General features: G+C 45.3%; 1 protein-coding gene across 1 annotated transcript in view; it reads right to left on the reverse strand.

Annotated features, from left to right (window-relative positions):
• Fife (regulating synaptic membrane exocytosis protein fife) overlaps nt 1–12729 on the reverse strand; it is a 204883-nt gene that overhangs the window by 28652 nt on the left and 163502 nt on the right. The window contains exons 3-7 of the mRNA XM_075873714.1: nt 9248–9423; nt 7782–8208; nt 4239–4352; nt 2563–2820; nt 691–1035 (exon numbers count right to left, since the gene is read on the reverse strand). Coding sequence (XP_075729829.1) covers nt 691–1035; nt 2563–2820; nt 4239–4352; nt 7782–8208; nt 9248–9423 — 1320 coding nt within the window. The remainder of the gene's footprint in view (nt 1–690; nt 1036–2562; nt 2821–4238; nt 4353–7781; nt 8209–9247; nt 9424–12729) is intronic.

Consider the following 12729-nt stretch of genomic DNA (forward strand, 5'->3'; position numbering starts at 1 on the left):
CAAACTCTTTTTCTTTTATCTGACGCTGCCACCTGAACGCGGTGTACTCTAAGATGTGTATAAGCAGCATTTCGCAATTCGATTGCACACATGTATGCCTATTTCGTTGGACATGCACGAAAGGGCAGCCTACTTCAAACAAAACCTTTCTTCTAAATTTCGGGCACCCAATTGAGAGTGGCGTTCTCTAGGCCACATATAAGCGGGTAGGAAACCTTCCTTGGTTGGTTGGTAACAACTTTATTGGTAGTCCAGCAGAGCATTCACCAACCGGGCCTTATGTCTCCCGCATGGGGACATCAAGGCATTGCCTCACCACCACCCCGCGTGCCTGCTGGACGGCCCAGAGTTGGTCGCCGAGGCTGGGGCTGCACAAGGCAGCGGTCCACCAAGGCGGATAGGTTCAGGATACCAGAGCACATCCTCTGGGGTTGTACCAAAAACCTTCCTTCAATAGATTCTTTTTGCCTCTGCATAACGTCGCCACATGGGTGCGGTGTTATACAGGCCACGTATAAGAGGCTTTTTGTGATTTCGTGGGCCCCATGTACAGCTGCGTGGCTGTCTCTGAACGGCGTGCACGGTGGAGCTGCCCTCTCACAGATTGTCTCTATACTCGTCCCCGTTTCACCAGATATGTGTCTTACCAAGCCACATGTAGGCGGCCTTTCGCAGAGACCGCTCGCGTACCTGGTTCTCCGGGATGGGCATGCGCGGCAGGGCGCTGCCCGTGGAGCACCGACGCACTTCCTCGTAGAGGCCCACCGACGGGGGCGGCAGCCCGATGGCGTCCACCGTCACGCTCGGGATGCTGCGGCGCTCGTCCGGCGAGCTCTCCGGGGCCCCGCGGCCTCCGCTCAGGTCGCTCACGTCCGAGCTCTCCGAGCTGTAGCGCGTCAGCACGCCCAGCCGGCCGCCGCGGTGCGACGAGGTCGGGTGCGCCGGGGGAGGCGGGCCCCCGTCGGCGTCCAGGCTGTCCAGCGCCGACGAGGAGGACGTGTTGCTTCGCCACTCGTTTCCCTCGGAGTCTTCCTCCTGCGCGAAGGCGTTGCGAGATGCGATACGAACGCTTCCAGAGACTGTGATGAGTTGAAGTAATATCTGGAGAAGAAATCGGCGCGCTGGCTTAGTGTTTGATTCGGTGAAGTCATATTGTTTGGAGCAGGGGAACGCGGGTTCGAATCCAGGCCTTGGCGATATCATTTTTTATGCAAAGGCACCTGCTTTCATTTATATGTATACGCGAAAGTTACAGGAAAGGAAATTATATCTCATTTGGTTCTGCTTTGTAATCATGCTTTTCTTTCGTCTCTTTTGTAATCTTTATTTCCATTTTACGTTCTCGTACAGAGTAACATGCCAGTGCTATACAGACGCCAGAAAAAAACTTTTTTTTTTCAAATAAAGAGTCTCTTCCTCTCCTGTCTTGTCAAAATTAACTCTGAGGTCCCCGCTGCAGCGTACCTTATAATAATGTTGTGGTTTTGACATGTAAAGTCTTAAATTTTAACATTTCGAGATAACTATATTCCAATGCTGTACAAAGAGAGATAAAGAGAGTTCTTAGGAGAAAAAGCCAGCGGCTGCATGCGCGCCTAGTATACAAATGTTATGAGGACGAATATCGGTTCCTGTGCCACACAGGTTACTTCACGTAAGCATCATTACCAAATGTGACATTGTAAAAACCGACAGTGAAATATATGTATTCGAATGAACACAATCTTATAGTGTTAGTGATAAATAAAATGAGTAGCATTTGGGCAGTAGTGACCACGAAAACAGGGCAAGATGATTTAGCAATTAGAAAGGGAAAAAAATGAACAAAGAATTTTGCGACCAGAGCACGAAAACCAAATCTATCTCGAACTACATATAACACCTTGATAACTCGTGTAAACAATACATTACAAAATAAGATACTCTTGAACACTGACTTTCAAATGCGAACATATAGATGAAGCAATTGAGTCTCCTCAGAACAGTTGGGGCGTGGTTGCAAGCAGCGCTGATGAGCTTAGATGTGCTGGAACAACTACGGACATTTTAGCGAGCGCGGGAGTGGGGTTAGGTACAGAGTATCCTTCGTTGCTGGCGCGTACTCACTCACTAACTCACTCAAAATACCTGGACATTCCGCCAAACCGTCTACCGCGGGGGTGTAGCGGGCATGGTGCTGCTTGCTGACGCGAAGGTCACGGGTTCGATTCCGGACGTCGCGTTTCGATGGAGCCAGAAGGCCAAAGGCCCACGCACTATGTGATGCCAGTGGTAGTTAAAGAACTCCAGACAGTCGAAATTTTCGGAGCTTTCCTCTACGGCATCCTTTTGTATTCATATCGTGGTTAAATGTTGTTGTTATTGTTGTTGTTATTGTTGTTGTTATTGTTGTTGTTATTGTTATTGTTGTTGTTGTTATTGTTGTTGTTATTGCTGTTGTTGTTGTTGTTACTCCCGTGGAACGCAAGTCAAATCCAACACCACTCATAAGACTGTCGAAGTGCTTTGTCGCCATCGGAAAACGCCGAGCTCAGTGTCGGGCACGTGCCACCGCCCACTCACGTCTGCGGCCGTGCGGCTTTTGTGTCTCTGGAGGCGCGACTTGCGGCGCAGGCGGCCCGCCCGGGGCAGGTAGTCGTCCTCGAGGGAGGAGTCCGACGACGCGTCTCGCTCTTGACCCGCCGAGGGCTTCTGGTAGCTGTGGCGTCGCTCGGGAGACGAAGAGCGAAGCCCGTTCCGCTGCCACTCGGTCTGACCCGCGTACGAGCCACGCTTGACGATGGTGCGGGCACTCGGCGGGGCAAGGCAGCCACCGTCAACCTGAAACACGCAATTGGTCTTGGTAAACTACGGCTTTCGCACATTGCTTATTGAACTCGCAAAGGATGCGATTTCAAGCTTGCCCGAACGAAACACACCTTTTGTATAAGTGTTCTTGTAAAGCAAATAAAAGACAAGACCAATACAAGACAACCGTGGTACAAGTGTATATTTTTAATTGATATCGCCCTGTGCGTCCATGTGTGTCCGGTCTTTCATATGAGCCACGAGGAAGCTTACTAGTTTTACTGCGGCTATACTAATTTCAATTAGCAACTCGTCGGTGCCATTGGAGCGTGGTTCTTCCTTGAGTGCCCCTCTGAGCGGTCCTTTCAGTCTACCTTTTAGTGACACTTTGAGGCGGTTATCTTTCTTCAGCAACGAATGAACAGCCTGGTGTCTTGTAATCTACACTATTGTTGCTATTTGAACATCATAAACATCATAATTATATGCATAAGCTTATCTTAACTGCATAGTACGTTTAAATGCCTTTTACCATCGATCGTCAGTTACTCAAACTCGTGCTAGCCCACTGTAGCCGTTGTTGCATGCTTGCAGGTTTTGTCGTCATTTCGCATGTCTTTCTGTCATCCCAGTAAGCGTCGCTCTTCTCCGCACAAAGCAGTTGCTGTATATTATAACACTTGCTTTGTATTATACTTATGCAACATTTCTGAAATTAATGCCAGGGCCAAAGCAGACGTGTATAGCATCATTACACCCTAGCAACAATGATGCGGACGTATCTTCACGAAACCCTCACTAGAATATAAATAGAAATGTCTGTAGAACGAAAACGCATTGTAAACGGCAACAAAATGCTGAAGGAAGGAACAGAGAATGATAAGACATAAAGCAGCGAGGTTAACCAAGCACATGCTTCGGTTAGCTACCCTGGGCTGGAGGAAACAGAACAGGGACTATAAAAGAGAGGAGAAAATTTTCAGTACTTGGGCTAACACAATTCTGAGAAGTTTGCATAATAATGTGCCACTTACGCAATAATAGTTATTATTTTTGTCATGACGAAGAATCAAACTTCGTTTTTAAATATACTACGGTTAAATGTGACCGAAGCTCTACACTAAGGGTTTGTTGTTTCACTTTTGCGTGTCCAAAGGCTCAGTGAACCTCAATTTCTCGAAAGTGCCTGTAAGCAATACCACTCATCTTTCGCTACATTTCATGTATTTGTGCGGTAACCAGGAGGACCGAATGTACAAGGGCGAATATTGCAGCAAAGGACAAACGTTGGAGAAATAAATTCGCGTTGGATTTTTTTTTGTTGTAGGCAGAAGTTTTGTGCATACGCAATCGGCCGTGTTGAAGTAATGATGTGGTCCACTAAACACACATAATACGTGGTTCTCATTGTACAGGTAGATAATATACCCTTCTTTTTTTTCTTCATTTACCTGCATCTGCATTTCGAGACGGAGCGCCTCCTTGAGGGGCTCGCTGAGCATGAAGCTGCCCCTGGGGCCCGTGCTGCAACCCAGGCCTCCAGTGTCCTGCACGATCCGCTCAGTCTGCAGAAAGGAGAGATGGGGAAAGAGCAAGTTAGATAAGGTCCGGTGCATCATTCGCATTGAGGTGCCAAAAAGTCACAGCTTTGCCGCAAAGGCGAAGCAATGAACGCGATAGCAATAAAATTGGAAGGTCACGCGCAGAATGGCAAGCAGATTGAAACGTTCCTCGCGTTTCTCACGCACAAAAGACGCACGAAACGTACTCACAGGTACAGATGAACGCGAATGAGCGTCTCAGTTGTTATTTCGCTGTGTCTGAAAAACGAGCACTTTTCGCAAACGGAGGCTGTGCAACGATTGCAGTGACCTTTGTGCGCCTCGTAACTACAACAGAATTGTTCCGAGGGAGCTCAAAGGCTAGCCAAGACCAACGATTTTCCCAACTGCAAGATAAGGGCGCGCGATCGAGCGTAGAAACCCTTAATCTCTACGCGGGCCAAAGTACGCGTGAGAGATGAGAGCCGCCGCGTGCCCACTGCGCCATCTTGCTGATAATGCTGAAAACACAATAGTTCCTTCGCCCTCGAGATGCCCGCCAACAGCGGTAAGTGGTAGATATGAATAGCTTGCCCTTTGAAGGTTGAAAGAGGTACCTCTCGGTGGCTCAGTGGTTAACGCCTCGTATTCACGACGCGGAGGGCTCACGTTCGATTCTCTGCGCCAGTGTCTTTTTTTTCTCGGATTTGTTCTCTTTCTTGCGTTTGCATATATAGACACGTATACATATACGGTGCATGACGTGTACGTCGACGCCGGTGGTGAAATCCAGCTGAGAGTGTCCACATAATTGCTGTCGCCATAAACACACACACACACACACACACACACACACACACACACACACGCGCGCGCGCACACACACACACACACACACACTATTTTTGTTCATCATCACCACTTAATGTTCGCGTCAAGTAGTTTCTGTGTGAGCGTGAGAAAATGAGGGGACGCACAAGGTATACATATCTGCATAAATCTAGTCAAGTAGGCCACGGGACGAAACTCAACCCCCTCTTAAAATGTTTCGTGCGTAATCCTGTTTTCCCCCAATCCTCTTCCGTCTCCCCGTCTCTCGTAAGCGTGAACAACACGAAGGAAAGAGAGAAGGAATACAATTCTGAGCAAAACTTTGTTGCAATCTTGCAGAATTGAAGTTTAAACAATTGGCACAAATACCGAGACAGGGACAAGAAACTCGGGATTCCCCCAGCAATAGCCTCACTTGCCACCGGTCCACTAACGCCCCATCACTTTGCAGATATGTTTCAAAAGTTGCCTTTCGAATGGATGACTCCATAATATAGATGCGCTCTTGTGTCTCTGGTTTTTAGGTGTAAGAAAGTTGAGTGTCTTTGTAAATTTTGTCGGGGATTTTCACACCGCTGCTAAGCCAAAAATAATGTTTGGGGCAATAACCACGAACCATTCACTCGTGCTATTCTTAGTATGAACAGGTGGCGAGTATACCCTAATTTTGCGGTGGATACCCGTTTATGATGGACCGCAATAACCGCATAACGCGCAAACAAGCCGAGACCATGGCGATGACCTGACACGCCGACAAGCGGAAACCTTAAGGCGCTTTACTCCTTTAAAAGGCATGATTTGTAGGTACACCACTTATTCAAATGCTATCGAACGGAAAGCTATACTCATTCCAATAAATGGACACGGAAATAGCACTGATACACTGACCCCCCATTTTGTGTACATATTGACTCGGCCCGTTGCCGAGCCGTCTTATATTTACTTTATTTTTTATTTTGCTGAAAAATGTACCGATGCTCCAACAACTTATCCATTTTTAAGCCTTGTGTACGCGTTCTTTATGATTGTGAAGCAAAATATTCAGAAGAGTAAAGTTTAGTTGCGATTTTACATTTCTTCCTTGTCTTGTGTTCCTTGTCTAAGTATTTTCGCCAGTAATTTCAACATAAACTTTCTGCCAACTGAACTGGCAGCAGGATCTCCTAAGCTCTCTTTAGAAAAGCCATATGTTAAAGAAAAAAACATTCCACACATTTTTATGATCCTCTAGCTGTTTGGTTAAGAGATTAATTTGAGGCATGTAATATTTCTGAAGTGCTTCTTATTGTTCACATGATGAGTAAAGATTCTTGAATAAGCTAAAGAACGCAGCAGTATAACGAGGTCGCGCATAGAGGTTTTACAGGAGAATGTAGGCTAATTTTGTCCGAAAAAACCATGCGGTCTTTGAACAATATCTGCTGCAGTCCAGCTTTTCCTTTGGGCGAAAGAACAATGCACTTCACTTCATCCATGGAGGCTTATGCTGAAAAGCTTATATGCAAGCCCGGTGCTCTGTGAGCGGAACTTCAAGCACCATGGGAACAGGGCTTGGTGTGGAGAGTGTTTGGATACAGGGAAAGAAATAACATAGCGAAGGGGCATGCAGGGAAGGATGTTTCAACTTCACGTTGAAGTATGCCATTTGCGCCAGTGGTTCTCACGGCAGGGTATTTACTCTTCACTGCTTTACTCGCCACCGGTATACTAACACACCATCCCAGCAGATGTGTTTCAAGAAGTGGCGTTACGAATAGATGGCATTACCGTATATAAGCGCTCTTGTGTTTCTGGTTTTATAAAAGAAACTTGAGTGCCTTGGTGAATTTTGTCGGGAATTCTGGCACCGCTACTAAATACGACAATGCTTTAGCTGGAAACGACGAACCGTTGACTCATAATACCCTTGTTATCAACCTCTGGCGAGTAGAGGGACCGTGACGGCGACATGACACGCCGACAAGGCTGGAACCTAAGGTACTTCCCTCCTAATATCGAAAGAGCTGAAGAACTGCTACATGCCTTATACGTTATAAAAGAGACAAGGCGGGCAAACGCGGATACCAGAGGCAGTCTGATGATCTTTTGTATTGTATGATTCAACAAATAAAAAAATAAAAATAAAAAGATAAAAATTTATGAGAGCATAAACGCCTACTAACAACTGAAGGAGCGAACAGCGGCTGGAAATAAACAAGTCGCGAAACCTTAATTGCTCATACCCATGCAATATGCCAACCAATCATTCTGGCACGTGTGGTGGCTTACGTGGAAGATAACAGTTAAGGCATTTAAGTTTTATACAAGTTAATTGACGGCTGGCTCATGCCAGATTGATCGGTTCGCATATTGCCTGGACGTGCGCAGGTAAGTTTTCGCGGCCTATTTATTTTCAGCCAATGGCGCTTTTTCAGCTCTTTGCGGGCGTTGGTGATGTGCTGACTTTCTTCTTGTGTCTGTGTTTGCACGCCCTGTGTCTCTTGTTGACTGAATACGTACCAACTGGCTCAGCTGTCTGAAATTCAACGCATTATAATAAACGCTTTGAGTCACGTAAGAGAGAAAAAAAAGTGGGAGGCAGCTAGCAGGCAACTTCTTTGCGTGGTCACGTGGTACGCTCACCATTCGGCGAACCGAAGGCACCCGGTGCATTCCGGAGCCAGGAGGGGGCCCGAGCCTGTCGTGGCTCATCCTTCGCCGGCAGCACGAGCAGCGCCACACGGCGTGCTGCGGGTCTCGCGAGTACGACGCGCAGTCGTCGCACACCAGCTGCTTGCAGTCGTCGCACGTGTGGCACGGCTCGCCCGCCTGGATGCCCTTGCGGCAGATGCGACACGGCTTCGAAGGAGGAGGCGGAGTCGCCGTGGGCACCGCGGGGTTGTTGGTTCCGGGTGCGGCCGCTGTTGCGCTGCTCGGAGGAACTCCGGCGGCGCCGATCTTGAGCGCGACGCCCGGGAACACCTTGTCGCACGACTTGTTGTCCGGGGTCGACGTGGCTGTCGACGTCGGTTGAGAGGTGGGCGGCGTGAGCGGAGGCGTCTGGGATTTCCTGCGTCAGAGAGTGATCCGGTTGACGTGTCGTCAGATTAAGATCAGAACTTCAGACGTGCAACGACAGAAAATAAATGTCGCTGCTGCTGCTAAGGTTGCACTTAGGTCATTGCCATTGTACTGCGGCAAAAGGATTTTCTGTGTGCTGCTGCTCTTCCAGACAAAAAAAACTATTCCTGCATCTTTATTTGTGGCTGGTGTGCGCTACATGTGTAATAATAATAATAATAATAATAATAATAATAATAATAATAATAATAATAATAATAATAATAATAATAATAATAATAATAATAATAATAATAATAATAATAATAATAATAATAATAATAATAATAATAATAATAATAATAATAATAATAATTATTATTATTATTATTATTATTATTATTATTATTATTATTATTATTATTATTATTATTATTATTATTATATGCTCTCATATATGAAGCAAGTTGGCTTCTCCTACCTAATACTGTTATAGCAGTGAAGTACCCTCTAAAGGATAAAAATTGTTCGTAATTTGCTAACGTGTATAATAATAATAATAATAATAATAATAATAATAATAATAATAATAATAATAATGATAATAATAATAATTATTATTATTATTATTATTATTATTATTATTATTATTATTATTATTATTATTATTATTATTATTATTATTATTATACCCGTTAGCAAATTACGAACAATTTTTATCCTTTAGAGGGTACTTCACTGCTATAACAGTATTAGGTAGGAGAAGCCAACTTGCTTCATATATGAGAGCATAGTTTACGACCTCCCATTGTGCGACTGCATAGTGGTGGTGTTTTTGTATGCCGTTTCTCGCATACAACAATCTAATCAGCGTAGATTAACGTCGGCTATTTTCAAGAGCATCATTAGGATCAGCCGTAGTTTAGTTATTCATTTATCTTCACATATGCGACGCAAAATTCAGACGAGCCGTTTCTCCGTCTCCTGGCTACCCCAGAGTTCAGGGGGGGATGGCAGACGCGTGGTGGGTAGAAGTTAGAAGCACTTACTTGACGAGCGTTTCGAACTCGTCCTCTTTCTGCCACACCCTGGCCAGGATGGAGCGCTCCTCGGGCGTCAGGTGGCCGAGGTCTGCGCGTGACGCCCGCGGACTGAGACCGGCCACGGTGGCGCGAAACTTGCTGCCAAGCCGCATTCCGTCCTCGTCCGAGCCGCTCTTCACCATCTGCGCATGCGAGAGTGCAAAGGGCGTACACGTCACCTGTGCGACAACCGTCAATTCAACCGCATGGCAGGTACGTAAGAGAACGCGAAGACAATACGTGCGAAAAGATTTTCACTGCTTTGAACAAGTTTAAGAGAAATTTATTCTCACGAACAGTGAACATCAATTACCATCTCACAGAACATCACGATGGAACACAACATTCACAGACACACAAAAAATTGTTACACGAAGATATGTTTACATATGTACACGGAACACAACATCCACTGACACACCGAAAATTGTTACAAAAAGATATGTTTGCTTATGTACATTACATGGTAAACGAAGAACACACAAATCAAACGTAAGTATTTATATTTTAGGTATTTACATCGTATTTACAAGGTATTTGTGCGAGTACTAAACAAACATTACGCTACCAAATCCAGGCAGGCCTGAAAACAAGCTTTACACGTCTCTCGCGGACGAACACAAAAGGGCAGGACTAGTGTCGAAGGAATTCCTCCTCGCCATGAAAAAGTTCCTCCGACAAAACAGATGGCAGTTTGTGCGTTTAGAAAAAGTTGTTAATGATTTAGAGTATGAGGTACTCTACTATGGGAGAGCATAAAGCCGTCCCGTGTGCCTCAAACCAGCCCGTACACGGCTCTGCTGAAACCAAGAAGGTTACGCCCAGCGAGTTTCTTCAGCGTCTGACCTGAGTGATGGGTTGGTCAAGTTGACAGGCTGCATTACGAGATAACTTTCGTGTTCAATTAGTGGTCCCGATATGCTCAAGTGACCATGATGATTAGGATGCTCTCATCTGCTGCTCGAAATTTCCCAGACGCGTAGCACATGAACAGACTCTCGATTAACAACTTCGGTTACATAGCTTTTATCGCACTTCTCGATTATCAATTGTTATGCCTCACGCACATCGAAAGAGCTATCTCGCTAAGTAGGAGCTACACCGCCAAATGCCATGGATGAGCAGCTACTGTGACAGTGGCACCCGCTTGGGGCATATTTTCGAGTTATCGAGGAAGAAATTGGCTGTCACTACTCGCGCGCAACGCCCCTATTTTCTGAGTTTAACCCCCGAACTTGACATTTCTGAATATGATATTCCCACAGGGTAAAAAAAGGGTGAACGTGAAAGCAATTGATTGATTAATATGTGGGGTTTAACGTCCCAAAACCACCATATGATTATGAGAGACGCCGTAGTGGAGGGCTCCGGAAATTTCGAACACCTGGGGTTCTTTAAGAACGTGAAGGCAAGTGAAGGTGGTGAGCGCTCAAGCCGAACTCTACCCCGATAACTAGAAAACGTGTCGCAATCGGTGCCACAGTGCTACCTTACAGTGTGTTTAGCAACGCACTTAAGCGGTGAAGCTCATACTGGGCGCAACAGTGTACTACATTGCAAAGCATTGAATTTAGCACAGCGCTTCTTCTTGAAGATAAAGCAATCAGTGAGTTATGTTCTCACTACCGAGAGGCTCGTGTACACATCAGTGTCATCGTTGCAGATGTGAAATGTGTGCCCTAATGTACCGTGGGATTTCGTTTCGGAAAATATTTTCGAGGTGTACGATTACTTCTAGCGTTGTTTTCACACTTTTATGTTTTGCTAACAAAAGCGTTGACGTAGCGCTGATAAGATACAAAATGACGAAGCAGGCAAGGATTTGATTGATATGTGGGGTTTAACGTCCCAAACCGCCATATGATCACGAGAGACGCCGTAGTGGAGGACTCAGGAAATTTGGACCACCTGGGTTTCTTCAGCGTGCACCCAAATCGGAGCACACGGGCCAACAGAATTTCCGCCTCCATCGAATAGCTTGGGAATCTATCAGCGCAAATCTGTTTTTGTTAGTGCCTGTTCGTGCCGGCACCGTCCTGTCGTGTGCTTTTAAAGACGATAGTCTTTCTTGAGGACCTTCGACGAAAAAATTTTGGTCTGTCTGTCTGTCTGTCTGTCTGTCTGTCTGTCTGTCTGTACATTTGTCTGTTTGTCCACCCTAACGATACCTCTAACGGCACTAAACGGCCAACCCCGTCCGCACCACCCACCAATATTGCTTAAGGTTTAGCGTTCGCAGTTGTGCGATTGTTAATTAAAAAGCAAATATTGCGCATATCTGAGGCACCATAATAACACGTCTATGTTTTGTATGTCTGCCTTTATACTAGAAGAGGCACACACAAGTAACTAACTCTAAGGACTGTAGCATTTATCGAACTGCGCTGAGAGCGCAACGCGATGCTCAAGAAGGTGTTTCCAACGCTTTGCTACTAAGACACGATGGTGGCACCTGCCCGTCTCTTTGAATTCTACACCTTATCACTTCCGAGACTGGCGTGCATCTTTCTCCGTGGTCGCACACGCCTTCGTTTTCAAAGATAACTGCCAGATGACGCTCGTGTCTAACGTGCCTAGATGCGCTTGTTCGCCTCCGTTACACGCTCGAGGCACTTTAACGCAGCGCCTTCAAAATACCATGCACCAATTTTCTTGCACAGAACATCAAATAAACGTTTTGTTCACTCTCTCCAGACGCAAGACTATCGTCTTTCGACGACATTTACAGTGTAACATGTAGATTCGGGCCAATTTTTTTTATTTGTGCAATGTCAACGTCCCTGCAGTTTAACGGCAATGAGCACAGGATATGTCATTCTGCTTTACTTAACCATTCACTGACGATGTTATAGGTATTTGTCTACAAGTATGTATGTAGAGTCATTAACCTAATCAACACGTGTGTTTATCGCTAGCAAACGAATACAATTTATTTCGATTCCTACGATTATAAAAATACTATAGTCGGTTGAAATATAAAAATAAGATATAAGCTCTGCCCACAGTCATGACTTTCCACAAATGAAGAATTAACATAAATGCTCTATCCAATCTCAATTGTTTATTTTTACGATGTGAAAAAACATATTGCGTATTTCAGCTGGGTGAGTTTCCTATGCAGACACATGTTCAGGTCAACGATTCTTAGTCTAAAACTTGAACTTTGTGCCAAATTTCTGCGAAGATTCCGGCATCACTGCTCGGAAAAATTCAAACATATTTGATGTAAATCCGACGGTATTTTGATTCCTAATATGCGTAGTTAAATATGACTACCGATGCGGTGATCGCTGTTTGAATAAAAAAAAATCTTCACAACTCTGTTACACAGGCTAATGCGAGGTATCCCATAGTTCTGGCAGCGTAGCTTTAACTTACTCTTACTGTTTAACAGACTATACCGTATTTACTCGAATGAAACGAGTTTTTTTCTTCCAATTTCTGTTATG

This window comes from Rhipicephalus microplus, chromosome 9 (genome assembly GCF_043290135.1).
Source record: "Rhipicephalus microplus isolate Deutch F79 chromosome 9, USDA_Rmic, whole genome shotgun sequence".
In the NCBI taxonomy this organism is placed as follows: Eukaryota; Metazoa; Arthropoda; class Arachnida; order Ixodida; family Ixodidae; genus Rhipicephalus; species Rhipicephalus microplus.